The following is a 19,309-nucleotide window of genomic DNA, read 5'->3' on the forward strand; positions in this document are numbered from 1 at the left end:
CAACCAGTACCCCTCAAATGATGATTATTTTAGGTATAGATTTAAATATTGCATTTCCATTGCTGTCTCAAATCCCCACTCTATGCATATGCTATGCAATTTTGTTTTTCCATTAAAAACCCTTATGACTCAAAAGAACAAGATGTCAGAGCTAAATGAAGGAATTGGAAAATAACAAAAATAAAAAAATAAAATGAACCACAAAGATGTGCTTTAAAATGAAAAACTTTAATATGTGAGAGTGAATCTTAAGAGTGGAGCACAAATCACAACTACAGACTTTTCTGGATGTTACCCCGTAAATCTGCTTGATAATTTTTGTGCTCCAACATGAATGAACTTGGTACATCTGGTTATTTCTGAATAATCAATACTCAAACCTTAGGAAGCTTGACCATAAGCAATCCTATACATTTTAGCAACATGTCCATCCTGTTAAAATATTCTTTCAAAATGTACAATATTCATAGGCAATAAATACAACACAACATTTACAGTCATCACATGAGAGCATATTTGTTTGGACAGAAAAATAACTATTTTCAGTATACAGTATATCTTATTTTCTTGGTAACAGGGTATTTATTATGTACATATACATTACAGCTTTAACTCATAACATTGTATAATATGCAACCAAATTAGCAGAAACAAATGTCTATTATTTCTTATACAGAGGGTAAAGAAAATTTCACTATTCAGTGAGTGAATATATTTCTAAAGGTGCTATTGGCTTGAAATGTTCACTTGTAAGTCGCTTTGGATAAAAGCGTCTGCTAAATGACTAAATGTAAATGTTCAACATGTGTAACAACCCATACAATCCACACATGCAAAGAAATTCAACCACAGACTTCCATAAATTATGTGTAATGTGAAATGACGGAGGGAAAAGTTTTGAACACGCTTACTGAAATGTATTCAACATTTCATACAAAAGCCTTTGTTGGTAATGACAGCTTCAAGAGGACTCCTGTATGGAGAAACTAGTCGCATACATTACTCAGGTGTAATTTTGGCCCATTCTTCTGCACAAACAAATCCGGAAGTTTCCTATTTTATGAACTCGGATCTTGAGTTCTTTCCATAGATTTTCAATAGGATTTAAGTCACGTGATTGGCTGAACCATTCTAGTACCATTATTTTCTTTCTCTGAAACTAATTGAGGTTCCTTGGCTGTGTGTTTGGGATCATTGTCTTGCTCAAATGCCCACCCTCGTTTCATTACTATCAAAAATGTCTCCGTAATATTTTTCCATTCATCCTTCAATTATATGAAGTTTGCTAGTACCAAATGCTGAAAAACAGCCCTACACCATAATATTCTCACCTCTAAACTTTACTGTTGGTATGGCGTTGCCATCAGTGTGTTTTGCAACAATAAAGTTGCAAAGGTCTTAAGCGCACTCTTCGCTTTTTCCCATCATGAGATGTTTCTTGTGTGAGACTTCGGTAATGAGACACCTTTTTATATGCTATGAGTTGGTACTGAACAAGCTGAAAATAATTTTCACTGACAAAGGGCAGGATTGCTTTTTAATTACTGATGGATTTCAGTGAGTGCCCAGGTTTTGATACTTTTTCCATGTGTCATTTCACATTATTACACATAATTTAATTTTTGGATATCTATTGTTTGATTTCTTTGCATGTGTGGATTGCATGGCTTGTTAAAAACATCTGGAGAACATTTCATGTCAATAGCAACTTTAGAAATATATTTACTGAGGAAAAATTGTGATGTGTTCAATACTTATTTTACGCGCAGTATAACAGTAATTAGTTAAGAATTTTGCATGGCTGTATTTTTACACAGTCAAAAAAAAATTCTAATGTCGATCATGATTGTATTGGTTGAGGAAGCTTTTATTCTTCTAATTTGCGTTCCAGCTCTGAGAAAACTTTTGTACTGATTTCATCCAGTTCATCTTCCACCTAGGGAAAAAATGTAAACATTTGCCATGCTTCTATTAATGGTAAGGTAAAATAAATAAATATAAATAATTGTTTTTTTAAATTTACTTTGACTCTAAAACTACACATACAAAAAACAAGTCTAATATTAAAAAAAAGCCAGAATCCTTGATAATTACCTGTTCCACCTTTTCTACTTCTGGAATATAAAACTGAAGCATGTTCTGAATGCCATTCTTTAGGGTAACTGTAGAACTGGGACATCCTGTGCAGGAGCCAACCAGCTTCAACTTCACTGTGCCATCCTCAAAACCTTTAAAGATGACATCACCTCCATCCTCCTGAACTGTAGGTCTTACAAATGAAAGAACACATATTATCTTGTACAGAACAAAATACAAAGTACACACAGATTAAGATTTTTATCTTACCACACTATCAACATATTTTTTAAGAGTACTGATGACACAACACTGTGACAAAGGGTAATTAAATGTAAATACTGCCTGAAAAACAATAACTATCAAACACTGTGCTTTCAAATTGCAGCAGACTGAAGAACAGTCAGTTTTAGTTTTGTACCTGATTCTTGTGTCAAGAAGCTCCTTTATTATAGATACAATATCATCATCATCTTCAGAGAGACCTACCATGAAGAAAACATGTATGTAGAAATATTTACACAATATATACCGCATCAGCCAGATATCTTCAAGATGACCACATTAACCACTCACTGCTTTCATGGTGCACTGCCCCTGTTGTTATTGGGTCACCACTCTCAAAGAATTTAGCAATAGCCTCTAAAGCAAGACGCTTAATGTCTGTCCATTCCACATCCTCATCTGTCTAAAAGGACACAATATTTACGTTAAGCTACATACAGTTGAGAAAAAAAGTTTGCATCTACTTGTGCTGAAATGACAAAAAAGTGAAACATACGTATTTGCGTATTAAGTTTGTTCAAATGTTCATCATTAGTAGAAAGAAAAAAGTTGAAGGAAAAAATGGAAATTGTATCGATGCAAAAGCTTGCATCCCCCCTTAAGAACGTTCTATGTAAATAACTTATGTATGTGTTAAAGTGAGCTTGAAATTTAAATTTGCAAGTGTGTAGATCCGAGTTGTAATCTCACGGTGTTTGCTGTGAGCAACAAAACCAATGGGATCAGGAAGACAGCTTTGAGAATACATCAAAATTAAATTGGTAAATCCTTAAAAAACCTGGGAAGGAATTCAAAATCAAAGCAGTTAGACTAGCACTTACAGTATCTTAACAAACATATGAATAAACCAAATGAGTTTTGGAATACAGATTTGTTGCCTGATGAGCCCAAAGTTGAATTATTTGGTCAGAATTTGTACAGTTATGTGTGATGAAAAAAACAACAACTGTCCATTAGGTGAGGAACCTCATTCCCTCAGTCAGATATGGTTGGAGGCTTGCTTATGTTTTGGGGGTGTATGTCTGGATCAGGCACTACAGCTCTGCAAAAATTGAAAGGAGAAATTAAAGCTGCCCAAAACCAGAAGACTTTACAGTGATGCGTCCTATAATCAGTGAAAAACATTCATGGCAAACAACCTAGCCTTTAGGTAGAATTGAAACAATTATGCCATGAAGAAGGTGCTGTCCTTGATCATTTTGTTTACTACCATTAGTTTTAATGATAAAGTAACATTTGTAGTAGCTAAATATGCATCAAATGTTATGTTGATGAAAATGTGTTTTTTGCCATTTCAAAGGGGATGCAAACTTTTGAACTAAGTTGTAGTTCACTGAAATAAATCACAGAGACAAGTACATTAAATACTTACTTTAGTGATGGTAATGAAGTCTGGACCAAAGAACACCCTTTTTACTCCTTCGATTTCAAAGAGGACCCTGAAACAAACATGTTATCATGTTATGGCTTAATGAAAAAATAAAAATACAATGACACCACGTAGTCTATTATTTAGTCTATTATTATAGATCATTAAGTGATAAAAACACCCAAGTTATCAAGGGTGTCACTGATGATTGCAGTGTTTTTGAAAAGATAAAATGTATGAGCAAACTAAAATTTATTAACACAATGCATTCATGCAGTCAGCTTTAAGTCACATAAACCCCAGAGTATCACAGTGTTCTTTCAAGTTTCTGTGTTTCAGTGTTCTTTGTTTCATCTAGTGTATGTACTCTTAAGCCCAGCCAGCCAATCACTGTCAGAAAGTGACGACTGAAGACATTAAGATAATCTTAGTGGAGATAATATTCACTGTCAACCTATTTCTTGAAACAGACAGAGAAACAAACACACACACACACACACACACACACACACACACACACACACACACACACACACACACACACACACACACACAAACAAACAAACACCGGTTTAGAAAATTTCAACTAGTAAAACACAAGCACAAAAAGTACAGGAGTAAACTTAATTCACAACCTAGCTAAAGATGAACTTTGAGCTGAGCTCGGAGAGGGAAAGTCAAGAGTCCCACTTCCTAGGACAGGTTTACCAGGGAGAAATTTCAGGCTTCTGGGATTTGGAGTCTCTTGAGTATGGATGGACAGTTGTCTTACTGAAAGATATTAGAAAATATGTTCTTTGTCAAGTTTGTTAGTTTTTTCCTTGTGTACAGTATTAATACAACATGTGTTAGAAGAAGATGACAGTGTGAGTGAATCTGTTAAGGTCATGGTTTGATTAAGTCCCTATTAACACCCTTTTTTTTCCAGGCCCTCAGAAACCAGCCCAATATAGATTAAATAAGTTGTTGGTTATTTGAACAAGTGACAGAAAATGTACTGGCAACAAATCTGCTGACTGAGTATTCTATGTTGCCTTATATTGTGGTATTTCTCTTTGCTGATTAGACAACAATAACATTTTTAGAACAATACATTTAACAAACAATAGATTATTAAAGGCAATTATTGTCAAATATATTGCTAATAAAAATAAGTGTTGATTGGAACCTAACAGTTTACCTATGTTAGAATAATACTATGGGCCCTATGTTTTCTTTGTGTTCAATACATGAAATAGGTAAAACAAAAACAGTTAGTTCTAAATCTAAAAAAAAGCACTTCCAAAAGGAAAATCCATTTTGAATGCTTTAATGCTGAAAAGATTTTCCAAGAAAAGCTGAAAAAAGCTGAACTTTAAAAACTACTAGTACTAGCAACAGTAGTAGTGTGTTTCCTGTGTGTTTGTCTCCCCACTGTGTATCATGTGGGAGAAAGCTGTAAGGTAAAGTGTTCAAACACAGTGCTGACGCTGATCCCATAACCTAATTCAACTGTGTCTGTTACCATGGCAAAAACAGTTTTGAAACTGCTGAGTAACTCGCATTATGCTGAAGACATTCTGTGAACTGCTCAGACTTTGCCTCACAAAATGTGAAAAATGTGAAAAAGTATTAGTCCTATAAACAAAATTAAAAAAAACTGTAAGCGGCTGAAGGCTTAACGGAACACAGTGATATACTTTATTTGAAGATACTCAAAAAAATTAAGCCAGAGCAGCAATTTTAAAACAGCCCCATTTGTGATTTGAGGAGAATTTCTGGACCTCTATTATAATTGAACAGCTGATAGCTGAAAGTATTGTAATTTGCTGGAAGAATACATCACGAGAGCACGTCCTTAATAAGCAAACGTTTTAAAGTGTTTATAGCTAAAAGTAGCCTGAAGTAGTGAACATTTTTCACAGTAGATAATGCAATGCTATATGATTAATACATTTATGTGCACAAAAATGATATCAACCAGATCTATAGGTTTTGTGGTCATTGGGCAGTTGGTGGGTAATCAATTTAGATTGAGATGCCCAGAACAATGGATTCTCACATGAAAAGTGTGTGGCTCCTGTTCCAGGTTGATGCTGAACTTTTCTGAAGCGCTGAGTCGTGCAGTGCGAGCGATATAAGCTCCTGTCTGGAAACCTTACAATGTAAAGATAACGATTATTAACTTTGATCGTATCGGTGCGTCAACACTGGTAATTCCTATCTTGAGACAGTGTTAGGCAGTGAAGACTAGGATGTTCATCTTAGCTGTTATCTTAGGACATTTCATGAGCAAATATACAAACCATTACCCTGAAGCTTACCTAATAATTTTACAGACACAGTCGTGTATAGCACGATCTAAATACTATTAGTTACAAGGCCCAGATAGGGAAACAGATATATAAACTGATAAAAAAAAGTGTAAATCACTAAACTCAGTAACTCACTCCGCATGTATGTGGGTGAATATAACTATTCAAGTAACAAACCGTTGCTAGCGGTTTGTAGGTAGCTAGTTAGCTAACTCTAATCAGCTAGCGAAAAGCACCACCTCAACCAAACGCCTGAATGTCAACTTTATACTTTACATAATAATAAAAACAAACAATATCAACAGTACAAAACAATATGTCGCAGATAAAGAAGTTGAGACCTGAAGTGAGCCGAATTACTTGCTCGTAACAATTGGTGAAGACCCCATCTCATAGGCGCCGCCATTTTGTTTGTTTTGAAAATGAGGACCTCGTGTGGTAGACAGCATGTACTCCTGATCAGGGCTTTGATCATCAGGAAATTTTTCAGATACTCGTTGTTCTACTTTAATATTTTACTTTAAATCTACTACATTTAATAATAACTTTCACTACTGGTTGCTTTGTAAATCAAAGTAATGGCTTATCTTAAAATAGGTTCTGGTTAACAAATATGTTCCTGTTCTTGGACTGAACCACCCGCTCTGAAGAAATGTCACAGGGGGGATTTAGTGTCCATGTTATCCACCCCTTGGGTTTGGTGTATTTTGGTTTGACCAAACGCCTGTCTATGTTCGCTCATATTTTATTGTGTTTGGTCAGTTTATTCAGGTTAGGTTTTGTTTAGCTGCTATTAGTTTGAGTATAGTTATATTCTGTCATAAGAATAAGCCTACTCATTCTTTTTGTATTTTGTTGTTGAAAAAAAAAATGTTTTTCTTATCTGAATCCCTGTTCTTACTTAATACATATTACTTCACTATTGATCCCAATTATTAGATATTATAAGCCAATCTAAATATATAATTTAATGTGGGTTTTTTACTTTACAATTTTACACTAGGAGCTTTTCTGATATCACAGTGTGCTTTAACGATACTACTCACTTTTAGGCAGTACCAGTAGGATTATCAGTGTGGTTGTAGCTTGGTTATAGTAACGTCTAACTAACTCTGCAGGAATTAGCTTAAGATACAGTTTAGATACTGTTTAGAAGCAGACTCAATATACATTAATTACTACTTCAAGAAGACCAATACTAACATTTGTTCTGTCAGGAGCAAGGTGGTGCTCCAAAGGAGTGGCAGAGAAAGATAGACTCTCCCATAAAAGCAGGGCTGTGCTCTGTATGGTTAAAGACTATAACTAACTACACGAGTGCTTAACTGCACTTGTATCACATAGGGTTAGAACATTTTTGTCCTAGTACAAGTCTTACCGTGCAGCCATGAGTCTGGCTCCATGAGATATCTACAATCAACTGAACACGTCCACTGTTGAGGTTGTTGAAAGGAACTTGGGTTTAAGGAATCCTTTTTTGATTTGTTTTCTCAAGTTCCTCACCACAACAACATGGTGCTCTGGATTATCTTCCCCATCTCGCTCTCTTTGTTGTCCTTTGTTGGAACATGGACTGTGTAAGTGTATTAGAAATTCACTCTTGTTTATTTGTCTTTACACTTGTGTGAATTTATGAGAGCATTTGTTTTTACAAGTATGCCCCTGCTGTATGCTTGTATACAAAGGCAGAGTATAAATTAGTTTTTAATTAAATGTATTTTTTCTTTAGTATTATTTGTATCTTAAAGTTTGTAGCTTAAGGCCAGTTATGAAGCTTTACGTTTTTGTAGGCTTTCATGGTAACAAAACACCTAAAGCAAAACTGACAGCGATGCAACTGCTTATCAAAAATTGTATTTGACCGTCATATTTTTTAGATAATGCCATTGATTTTTAGAAGCATCAGCTCATATTTGACAATTTTACATTTCACAAGCATTTATTATAATATATTAGTTTGTGTATGTACTCTTGAACTGTAAACAGATGTACGTAAAAGTACAGTGTAGAACAGCATTGGAATTTGGTGTAGCCTACTGTTACTGAACTAAACGTATTATGAAACAAGTTAGAAATGTCATCCATCTAGTTCTGTGTGCTCTAAGGTGTGTAAACGGGACAATCAAGAAATGCCTAAAGACAATTTTACAACAAATTAATCCTTCAACCCAGTGGTGCATTCCTATCCATCTACCAGTTTCAAGCTGATAGTAATTAAGCTCGGTTAGTCATTAGCAATGAAACATACAGTGCTGTTGTTATTCTTCATTCTACTTTGCCATTCAGATTGTTTAGGCTTTGGTTGATTGTTTTGTAATGCATATACTCCACATTATATACCATTTATTAAATACATAGATTAGTTACAACTGTCTGCAAAGATAGGAGATAATGCTTTTGATAATTATATATTTACTACTTTGAATGATATTCCTATCAAATCAAGAATGTCACAATTTTGGTTTGTTTGTTTTATGTTTCCAGGTATGTCCTCGCCTTTAGCAGCAATCACGTGTGCTCACTCAGTGACTGGTGCGTTGTAAAATTACCACAAAAATATCACCCTCAATATTTGGATGTGACATATTTTGTTCTTTAATAATTTGTTTTCAGGGGAAGCGACAACTACTGCACAGGGAATAAATCCATTGAATGTTGCTTGGTTCCCACCATCAGGTACAAAAGTTTACTTAGTTAAAATTTTCACTGCAACTATATAGTGGGACACAACCAAATAAACTAATTATGTGATTCTAGCTCAAGTGGAACCAATGCCCCAGAAAATTCATTGTTTACAGCCACAATCAACTCTGGATCCTTTCTGTGTGAGTTTACCTGCTAGCAAATGTAATCCAACATATCCTGTGCATTATATGAGTCACGTGCATTATAACAACTGTGATCTCTTCAATATGTAGTCCTGCTGTTCAGTATATTCCACCATGCTCACATTATGGAAAAACATGCCTGTCATTCAATGCTGAGCAAGTTTGCGGTGGTCTTTGGTGTGGTGGCAGCTGCGGGGGCATTCACAGCTGGAAACAGCAACGTAAGCACTGCACTTCTTGCTGAACAAATCTGAATAATTATAAATTGCATTATTAAATTACTGCATCAGTGATTTAGTAAATGTCTAGCATTCTTACTGTATTTGTAAGAGAAAAATGAATCTCACAAGGTCTGACAGGACTTCATCATAAAACGTTAACAGTAAAGGTGAACAGCTTCAATTTGCATCTTTGTTGAAACGTCAAACAAAGATAGACAAATATTTGTTCTATGTCAGCTGTAATGATTCAGAGCACAAGCAAAGTTAGCAAATATTGTCTACTGCTTGCACTTCCTCCTAAATAAATGGTTCAGTTTCAAGTTTACAATTAAACTTTATTTGAGTATTGATTGTCTATATCAACACTAGCAACAGTTCTCCACTTGTACAGCAAATATGAGTTAAGCAGCTGTTTTCTGCATCATGAATCAAATGGAAAGCTTTTATTTCTATGTACTGAGATTCACTAAACATAAAACCAGATGGGAATGTCCCGTGTGAATAGGAATGAATGAAGACCAGTTACAATACTAAAGAGTTAGTAAAATGTACTAGTCCCAGTGTCATAAAATTATTTCAGTGATCTTTCTCTCTGTTGTCTCTACTAACTGTCCTCCACAGCCAGGTTATCTGTCACTTCTTCACTACCTTGGAGCTGGTATCAGTTTCATTTGCGTCTGCTTCTACACGGTCCTGCTCACTGATCTAACCAGGAAGTGTGTGCTGAGTGGATATGAAAAAATCCTCTACCCCTTACGTGTCACCTCTACTGTTATTCAAATCATTGTCACAATCTGCTGTATCCTTTTGTAATATTTAAGCAAAATTAACGGTGTCTTGGTGTGTGTCTGTGTGTGTGTTTGCAGTGACTAGAAAACCAAGCTGGGTAATAGAAAACTTGAAAAAGTTAATTTATAGTGTTATTTTGGTGTGGCTTTAAACCGGATATGTTAGCAATTGACTTCAGCAGTTTAACGCCTGAGTAACACTTTCCAGCTGTTCTGCAGCGAAGGTCCCTCCATATTTGGAGTTGGTCTTCTGCTCTGTTTACAAAGTGGGACTGGCTATTACAGTCAACCTGACAGAATTAGATTGGTATTAATGGCATTTTTTATCTACATCAATCTCTAACCATTGTTTGCCTGTAACACTCAACTTCACATTTCTCTTCACATTCTTACGTCTAAACTTGCACATATGGGGGATTCTTATTTGGACCAGTGTAGGGCTTAGAGTAGTATTCAGTAGAATAATATTCATGTTTTCTTGGCAGCCTTTGAGAAGTGGCACACGTCAAAATTGAATACACTGTCCTTGAACACTAGCCCTATGTGTTGATTAACACAAGCCACTTGCAAATGCTTACCTATGTGGTAGAAAATAGATGAAAAAACTCTTTTCACCCAAATGAGAAGACGATGTTGGTTTTTTGCTGAATTAAAGATTTTGAAGAAATCATTGTCACTGAAGATTTACCCAGGAGTACAAATTCACTAGAAGACATTCAAATTAAATTAGTCTTTTAAACTGCATGGGAACAATGTAAAGTAAGTCCATTAGAACCTCTAGACACTGGAGGTTATGTCTTAATACATTTGTATTGCTGTTGTGAAAGTGTTTTGGCTTTATATCAATATCTTCAATTGTCTTGATGTAATTTTTAATCTGTACAGGATCAATTTACAATGACATCTTCTTACAAGTGATCATTCACGACTAACATCCTTAACTTGAAATACTTCAGATACTATTCTGTTTTCACAGGATGAATACTTTTACATTCACCTGTCAGCTGTGTTTGAGTGGATGCTGAGTGTCAACCTGGAGCTCTTCGAGCTCAGCTATGCTGTGGAGTTTTGCTTCTTCTCCTCCTTCATGCTTTCAAATCTGCTGAGCAAACGGGAGGAAGAAAAGCCTCTGATGATGACGATGTCTTGATATGATCCAGCCAGGGTCCAGTCAAAGCACTTAAATGAGGATAGATGGACTGAGTAAGACATCTATAATAACAGTGGCTGGACCGTGGCTGGGGGACCAACCATTTCTTGTATCAATTAGATTACTTTTTTATTTTCAGTGATGTGATCATTGGAATACTTTATGTATTATGTATTATGACCACTCATATTTCCTCCTCCATACTTTTGCCTAAAAGGTTTTTTAAATGGGTGTTTTTTTTAGGTAAAAAATTTGTTATTTATTAGGACAAAGTAGCTTGTGCTACACATGAACAAATTACATCAGCTGTATTTTTGTATGCACTTTTGTCATGTTGACACTGCCACAGAACAATTTACCTGTTTTGTCATACTTGATACACCTTACTTATTTAAAAACAAAAATCTATTTTATATGAACTATGAATTTTTCATCTGTACACTGATGGGGACAAAAGGTCATGAGAATTACAGACATAATCATGTCCTCTGCACACACAGATTCTTATTATACAGATTGTGATTTAAAGCTCTGTCAGAAGGGGTGTAGCACATTTAAATACACTGATTACAGAGATGATGTCAATGTGATGTCATAAGATCCTGTTTGACTGGGTTATTTACAATAAGTGACATTTATAAAAATAACTTTGGTAGTTAACTCCCACCAAAAATGTCAGCACGGCTTTATGTAGAACATTATGCCAGCTATGTTTAGTACATGGGTGTTGTCTCCAAAGTTTCTATTACAAATATTTTAGGTGTGGTCTATCAATATATTTCTGTGTGTCAGATATAAAACTCAACTTATCTTCAAAAGTTAAATCAAAAACAAGTTGAAAGGGTTTTAAATATATTCCCTGTTACTTGAGGAATTGCTGTCCTACAGGTTTACAATTTAAGCAGGATTGGCCATTTCAGTACTGAGTACACAAACTCAATAATCAAGTATTAGGACAATTGGCCAACTTCTCTAAAAAAGTTCTCCACTACAAATAGAAGTACAACTACACACTCTATATTTACAAAGGTACCATGTAGTTATTGTAATAGATAATGTAACTGATACTAAAGTTTTTAACCACATTACATACTAACAAGTTCTTAATCCCAAAAAACTTGTATTAGTTGATTATGTAGTGGCGGTCCAAGCCCCGTAGAAATTGGGAAGGGTTGCGTCAGGAAGGCCATCTGGCGTAAAAACAAATACAAAAAATGTATTCTAAGAATTTACATCTGAAAAAGTAACTATGGTAACAAAAGGTTTAAATGTAGTTTGTAAATCAATATTTCTCTTAATTGTAGTGCAGTGTAAGTACCGTAATAAACTGTACTTATTTACTTACCACCTTTGTTTATATATTTGTAATGTCATCCTCATTTTATATGGACCAGAGTTTGTTACACTCTTAAAAAGAAAATAAATAGGAATTTAAATAAGTTTTTTCAGGATTCAGTGCAATATTTTTTAACAAACAAGACAAAATGGTTCTGGTTTTAATGCAAAGCACTTAACCTTTACTTGAAAGAAGGTAATATACATCCTGGAATTACAGATAATAAAGATACATTATGAGCAAAGTCATTTCACAATGAATTTCATCTTCCTTCGCATAAACCAAAGTGTGATATTATCTACAGTTTTTGTTAGGAAGAAAACAGTGAAAAGCACACACCTAATTTTGTCAGCATCTTTACTTTATGGTACACTGTAAAAAATGTAATCTATATGCAGTAGTCCACATTTTTAACCTTGACAAAAAAAAAAAAAACAATTGAAAATACAGGAGTTTCATGGATGTTGTTTCAACTAAGTAGTTCAACAGCAATGCATACATTATAAATAAATGTAAGGGGAAGAAAAGAAAAGTTCAAAAAGTTACTACAAGCAATATTCCACAATTCCAGCATGGCTGAAACAATAAGTGGCCTTAAATCCAAACCCTACACTTTGGAGAGCGACCACAGCTATTACAAACCTCTAAGATACTGTAGATTCCTCAAGCTGGTGCGTTTGAAAACCCAACACGTTTTAACACTTTTGAATAAATCAAGTTAAAATTTGACCTTAAAAATTGTTCTGTGAAAACATAAGTTGCCTACCATATTTTCATAGTTCAGCAACTCTGTGAGACAAACACACAGCCTTACATTTAAGAAAGGTATTTTTGTTTTGCAATTCAAAGCCATTAAGTACTGAAAAAAAGCTTGTTCTCAGCTAAGCTAGGGGACATCACTGGTATTAGTCAAAGCTTTTCAACTCTAAAAGGAAATATTTTGTGTTCTTTTGCTCATGTATGATAATGTTCTCGTTTCCAAACTCAACCATGTTGGTGGAAGCTCCAACTGTAGACACCATGAACAATTCTCTTTTCGATAAAAGGAAAAGATGCTATAGTAGTTGACAACTCAAAGAATTATTAATGTGATGATGTGGGTTGGAAAATGTTTTAAATCTACAGCAAGTTCAAACGTGTGGAGGGAAGACTTTTTCAAACGGAATACATGTTCTTGGTGGTGGATCCACTTTTGCTGGACGTGTCGTCATGTGACTGGTAGCCAATCAAGACTTTCATGGGAAGGTTCAGACGCTCTTTATAAAGTTGCCTGTGAACACAAAAGGTACAGATAAAGAGTAATGCTATTGTAGTGTCACCATCTAGTGGTCAATTGCTGGAAGCAAGTCAGTGCATCTTTAAAACACGTGATGCATATACATAATTTTCTGTTAAAAAGGTAACTTTACAACTTACCCTATTGTCATGATGGCTTCCCTATTTTGGCAGTTGCTTGTCCAAATGGATAATTTATCACCTTTAGGTCTGACATTGACAACAGCTCCACAGACATCTTCACTTGCCTCATCAAATGACTCACCAACTAAACACAAGAGCTACAAACCACACAAGACATTTACACACTGTACGAATTATTTATTTTCGTGCTGTAAATCAGTAAAAACTACAATTAAATTAATTGCACATTATACTGTGATTACCGGACCAACCACAGGGGGAACCAGCATCAGGCCATCTGGTTCCCTCTGCCTGGCACCTATAACCACAACCATAAAAACTAAACACATGAAATGCACACCAACCTTTATGTGAGTAACTGAACATTACCACTTTAATGCAGATTTGATTTTCTGCATTTGCCATGTTGTTACTGAGAGAGGGCTGTGATCAATCATTAAATCTGAGTGAGGCAAAAAAATCTGATTGAGTTCAGAGCTCCGTTATATCTAATGAAGGAACAATGGCCACTGTAGCCACAGGAGTCCCATAACTCAAGTGGGACTCACGGTCTACTAATTTGGCCATTGTGTAAATCAAGATCTCTCTTTCTTGATAATTAAAGGAAAACTTTGGACATTATCTAAAGTTCTCATTGTTCATAATAACCATACTGATGCTAAAGCCAATTTTCTGTACTCACCTTTGGTTAGTGGTTAGCCTGCAGCCTAGATTCCATTGTTCAATGAGGTCATAGACCTATGTTGTTGTCCAATAAAGTGTTAGAAACAAATTAGCCAGACACAATACTCCACTGAGTGACTGCTTTAGCATCTGTATGGTGATTATGGTCAATACGATTCATTTAAAAAAAATGACCAAAATGACTTTATTCTATGCATGTCAGGTTCAAGTCTGTTTTGAGCTGGGTTTAAAGCTTTGGACCTACTTCACCTTAACACTGCGACAGTTACTGAGACACAAGTCATAGACAATGTTTCTCTTTTTTTGATGATATATTCATTTTTGTTTGTCTGCTTACCATCTCCATCCAGTAGCGATCAAGATCATTTTGTCGCTGTTGCCTATTTAGAGTTATCAACCATCGACCCCCCAGCTTGTTCCTTTCGTCCTCCCACATCGGTTTGATGCCATCCTGCACAAAAAATAAAAAAGCTACTAAATACCTCATTAGAAAACAGTTGAAGTTTTATAGCACTCAATGGTTGACAAGAGAAACAATTATCATCTTCATTTTTTTTTTAAAGGCCTTACCTTAAATAAGCAATAATCACAGCCAAAGCCAAGTTTGCTTGGTTGCTGTATGTGGTTGTATAATCTGTAAAAAACATACACAAATTTCATTAGAGTATCAACATTTTGACTTCAGTGACAGTCCAATCTTGCCATGATTTAAACAATTCAAAGATAGTCTATTAAAAATAAAGAACGACCACTTATATCTGTTAATGTTTTAGCATTTTGTTCTATCAAACTTGTATTTACTTGGGCAAAGCTACACAAGGCGCAACATTAATGTTTGCCCACTGAATCAGGCAAGCAAACATTAAGATCAGGGTAAGTGGAATGCGTCATGCAGATTGGGCTAGTAAAAAATAAATGTACAATGTCTCCCAAGCACTGATTTATCTTTAGCACTGTGCCACAATTAAAATCTTGTTTCATCCTAGAGGTGAGCAAAGCGAGTTTGATCTTAATGTGTTCATTAACGCTATTATTCTAGGTGAACTGGGTCATTTTATTCTTCATTTGATGCTTTCCTAGCACTATTTTCCAACTTCTCCAAAACTTCATGAAGCATTAATAACATGGATCTGCACTACAGATAAAGCCTTCACCCCGTTTGTCATATTAATGTTACATCAACTTTTTGTAAAATCATCATATCCTTTAACAGCTTTTACACACATGAGCTGCAGCTGCCAGTCAAATTCATACTGTGTGAATGTGGAAAATGATCTGTGTTGGTAACAAAGTATAAAAAATATTCACAAAATATTTGTTTAGCACTAATCGATACCATTTCTGAATAAAACAGAACTGAAAGGTGTCTCAACAAATTCACTAGTGATTGGAGCTTTTGTAATTATAACCCTAAATAGTGACAAAGTCATAATTCCATTGAGGATTAGTAGAAAAATCTTACGCCCAAAAGTCTTCCACTGTGTCAAACTTTGAAATGAGACGCAAGTTCTCTGTCCAGCTTTTGCTCTTGTCATTTTTGAAATACCACAGGGCCCATCTGGAGGAAGAAAAACACTGAATAAATGGGATTGTTGGAGAAGAACCTAAATAAAATGTCAAAACATTACAACCATTTTTATTTTGCAGAAACAGTAACAACTCAAAATATTTCTTAAAGGTCTCTGTGGAATAAAGCAATGTCTGAAGTGACATTTAATGGCATTAATTTGTATGAATAGTAACAAATATAGGCACACCATATTTCACAACAGAACACAGCACCTAGTTACAAAAGCAAGCAAAGCTGGCCATCAGAAGCACTACAAATGCAGCCATTGTTTGAGGGGTGCTGTTCTTCTTTCATCTATTACCAGGATGGGTGGGGCTAGCAGGGGTGAGACGAGGGCAATAAGAGCACATAAGCTAAATCCTGCGCCTCTTCCACACACCACAGTTGCCAACCGTCAACCCCACCCATGTCCCATAAGCAAAGATGTTAATACACTAAGCGGCCTGGTAGCTCAATGGATAGAGCAGCAGGATGGGTTGCAGAAGTCTACAGTATCAAATCCCCGCCTAACCACCAGGTTTGTCCCTGAGCGAGACACTCAGCACCAGCTTTAAAGTCATCGTAGGTCATGGCAGCATGAAGAAAATGAATAGTTTTTATCTTTAGCCCATTTCCTATACTGTTTATTGATGCAGAATATATCTATAATCTATAACTACTTGTTTTTCCTAAGTTCCAGCAGCACTTGATTTTTCTTTTCTGACTGCCATATGAAAATGCTGCACTACGTCTACATTAACTGATTCATCTGTTCACTCATTTTCATAGAACACAATAATAATTAACTCTTTCCACTAACTGCTACAACAGGGATTGTTCAAGCATCAAGCACCATCCAAAACCAAAAGGGGGAAAAGCACGAGAGACAAGAACAACACAGGTGGATAACCTTGACCACTGAAGCTGGGCTGAAAAGATAGAACGGCCTAGAACTGGTAAGTTGGTAAGCATTTCCCAAACTGACAATACTGAATAGGTCATGACAGTCGAGTTCAGTTGAGTAACTATGATAACACTTCTAAATGACAACACTGAACAATTGCAACAGTTATTTTGGTCTTTTTGGCTTTCTTTGCTCATGATTAAAACCTAAAAACAACCTCCCAATCATACTTGCACATTGTATACAATTATGATTTTCTAGCGACTCTAATGCAAATATACAGTCTGGCTTAATATACTCCTCCAAAGTTATTCCACTAACAGTATTACTATTTAAAAATCACGTGCATACAATACCTTATAAAGCAAACAAATATCCCCAAAGTTTTGCTCAACAAGCAAATTAACTGTATAGTGTATTAACACTATACACTTTAAGTTAAAATTCAATAGCAGTGACAAGGATTGTAAAATCAGTGAATGAACCAAAGGGCAAGAACCAAAGTAAAGACCTTCCCCCAAACAAGTAAAAGATGAAATGTGCCCTTCAGTGCAGAAAAGGGCCAAGAAAACCTCTTCAATGTTTGACAAATGTTATATATTTTAACTTGGATTGCAAAAAGTAGACTACTGACCTTTTTTCCAAAGGGAACAGTAATCCACACTTTTACATGTTTTTAATATTCAAAAAGATTTTTATATCTTTTTAATGGCAGAGCATATATTATCAGGGAGCTGGTTCACTGTCTTTTTTTCATAATCATAACATCGTTTCAATGTGATCAGTAAATGTTACCATATTCAGGGCCACAGTTGGTGTTTTAATCTCCTCTAACATCAGAATGTACTAGTCTATGTAAGTGCAAAAAACCCTTCCGTTGAAATATCCTTTCAAATGCAGACAGCTGTTTTTCTCACCTGTTTTGCAAGGGATGTTTAACATATTGCTCAGGACTTGCAACAACTTGGCTATCAGTCTGTTGATCTTCAGTCTCAGCTACTTTCTGAGGAGAGACACAAACACATCATTCACCTTCTCTGAGGAAGAAAAAAGGGACATTCAATTGAAAGCATCAGTAGGAATCTTATCCATTGATGTTCATTTATCTTTAGTGCAGAGTTAGCAAAGGAAAAGTTCGTAGGAGATAAATGTTTTATGTTTGTGATTATTTAATTTCTTTTATATAAAATTGTGTTTATTGGGTTATGTTAGGAAGAAACATTTCAGGACCTGTTATGCACAAACTATTAATAATTAAAATCTCTCGGTTTTTGTTTTGTCACTCAATTGACCAGTTAATTGACAACTAGCATCAGCTATTGCTTATGGGTGCATCAGTGAGTTTTTAAACCAATGTATGACCAAACTATCATAATTGACATAATTGTTTTGTAATGCTCCATCAACTATTTCATTAGAATACAAATCCACAATGGTCATTGCTTTTTCCTCAGAGACCACATAATATTATATATGTGTGTGTGTGTGCGTTAAAGCATTTAAAACTCCAAACAATACATAGTGCTACCCAAAATTTTAAACTAAAGTATTAACTAATGTCAAGCTTTACACCTTTAACGACAACAAGGTAACGGAAACAGCTTGGCATAGGTTGGTCAAAAAAATCTATGCCTAAAATGTAAAATAACTTTAGGAGATGTATAGCTTAAAAAAAAAGGTTTGTTAACGTTACAATTCGTTTTAGCATTCTTGCTAGGCTAACTTAGCTGCAAGCTAGATACACACGTGTCCAAATAATCTAAACTATTCAATATCACAGAATTTGCATGAAAAGGGGACTGGTGGTTGACTAAAATTTCCACAAGATATTGATTCTAATATCAATGTAGATTAAATCAAATCACCGATTGGAGTTTGAATGAACGACGTGCAGTCAATCCCTCCCTGCCAACAAAGTCAGGCATTGCCTTATCCATCACATTGCAGTGCATGCTAACGCTAACGGCAACGGTGATCCACGCCAACTGACACATCTGTCAAATGAAACGCAGTGATTTCACGAAAATATCAGGTGCCGTTCTAGAAAAGTGAGATTGACGTAATATACACAAGTCACCACGTCTACTGAAGGTACAGAGAGTCTTTCTATGTACATTAGTCAATTATCCCTGATCTCTCTTACCGGCTCCGATGTCGCCATCTTGACAGTGGAAATGTTCTGCCCGTTCAGCGCTTCTGCGTCACGCTCCGACCACTCAAACTCCTACGGAAGCCGCCTCGGCCCATGATGAGGCGATTGACACCAAATCGAGAGGCGTAGCACACATTTCTGGGCCCCATAAATATTGCATTGATTCTCAGCCTGACTATGACGTTTGGTGACACATGCATTTTTTACCTATTGCAAATTGTACAGTAAACATTCATTGGATTGTAGCCTCAGTG

General features: G+C 35.5%; 3 protein-coding genes across 4 annotated transcripts; 1 reads left to right on the forward strand and 2 right to left on the reverse strand.

Annotated features, from left to right (window-relative positions):
* Positions 1–209: 209 nt before the first annotated feature.
* zgc:110319 (uncharacterized protein LOC796111 homolog) lies at positions 210–6,538 on the reverse strand. Its single transcript, XM_067519746.1, has 8 exons — positions 6,366–6,538; positions 5,772–5,866; positions 4,366–4,501; positions 3,734–3,800; positions 2,653–2,764; positions 2,498–2,561; positions 2,095–2,269; positions 210–1,936 (listed from the first exon to the last, which is right to left on the reverse strand). Exons 1-8 carry the CDS (start codon positions 6,497–6,499, stop codon positions 1,868–1,870), a joined length of 852 nt encoding a protein of 283 aa, XP_067375847.1. The 5' UTR covers positions 6,500–6,538; the 3' UTR covers positions 210–1,867.
* Positions 6,539–7,314: 776 nt separating this feature from the next.
* Positions 7,315–12,792, forward strand: si:dkey-228d14.5 (uncharacterized protein LOC796266 homolog). The gene is made up of 7 exons (XM_067519789.1): positions 7,315–7,601; positions 8,509–8,556; positions 8,638–8,700; positions 8,782–8,849; positions 8,943–9,073; positions 9,695–9,872; positions 10,818–12,792. The coding sequence occupies exons 1-7, from the start codon at positions 7,537–7,539 to the stop codon at positions 11,009–11,011; spliced, it is 747 nt and encodes a 248-aa protein (XP_067375890.1). The 5' UTR covers positions 7,315–7,536; the 3' UTR covers positions 11,012–12,792.
* eif4e1c (eukaryotic translation initiation factor 4E family member 1c) lies at positions 12,500–19,187 on the reverse strand. Of its 2 annotated transcripts, XM_067519762.1 has the most exons (8): positions 19,047–19,079; positions 18,769–18,897; positions 17,821–17,906; positions 15,913–16,008; positions 15,021–15,084; positions 14,788–14,901; positions 13,764–13,903; positions 12,500–13,617 (listed from the first exon to the last, which is right to left on the reverse strand). In XM_067519762.1, exons 1-8 carry the CDS (start codon positions 19,062–19,064, stop codon positions 13,503–13,505), a joined length of 762 nt encoding a protein of 253 aa, XP_067375863.1. In that variant the 5' UTR covers positions 19,065–19,079; the 3' UTR covers positions 12,500–13,502. The 2 variants fall into 2 exon arrangements, with proteins under 2 accessions (XP_067375863.1, XP_067375874.1); XM_067519773.1 differs by lacking the exon at positions 18,769–18,897 and having other exon boundaries at positions 19,047–19,187.
* Positions 19,188–19,309: the final 122 nt, after the last annotated feature.

The sequence above is a fragment of the Channa argus genome, chromosome 1 (genome assembly GCF_033026475.1).
Source record: "Channa argus isolate prfri chromosome 1, Channa argus male v1.0, whole genome shotgun sequence".
In the NCBI taxonomy this organism is placed as follows: domain Eukaryota; kingdom Metazoa; phylum Chordata; class Actinopteri; order Anabantiformes; family Channidae; genus Channa; species Channa argus.

Coding starts and splice junctions, on each gene's coding strand:
- zgc:110319 (XM_067519746.1), bottom strand. CDS start 6,499: ATGATCAAAGCCCTGATCAGGAGTACATGCTGTCTACCACACGAGGTC. Junction 2,562..2,652: donor GGCAGTGCACCATGAAAGCA/GTGAGTGGTTAA, acceptor TCTTCATGGTAG/GTCTCTCTGAAGATGATGAT. Junction 1,937..2,094: donor AAGTAGAAAAGGTGGAACAG/GTAATTATCAAG, acceptor TTTTTTCCCTAG/GTGGAAGATGAACTGGATGA.
- si:dkey-228d14.5 (XM_067519789.1), top strand. CDS start 7,537: ATGGTGCTCTGGATTATCTTCCCCATCTCGCTCTCTTTGTTGTCCTTT. Junction 8,557..8,637: donor GTGTGCTCACTCAGTGACTG/GTGCGTTGTAAA, acceptor ATTTGTTTTCAG/GGGAAGCGACAACTACTGCA. Junction 8,701..8,781: donor TGCTTGGTTCCCACCATCAG/GTACAAAAGTTT, acceptor ATGTGATTCTAG/CTCAAGTGGAACCAATGCCC.
- eif4e1c (XM_067519762.1), bottom strand. Junction 16,009..17,820: donor AAACATCCCTTGCAAAACAG/GTGAGAAAAACA, acceptor TTCTTCCTCCAG/ATGGGCCCTGTGGTATTTCA. Junction 13,618..13,763: donor GAAGCCATCATGACAATAGG/GTAAGTTGTAAA, acceptor TTGTGTTCACAG/GCAACTTTATAAAGAGCGTC.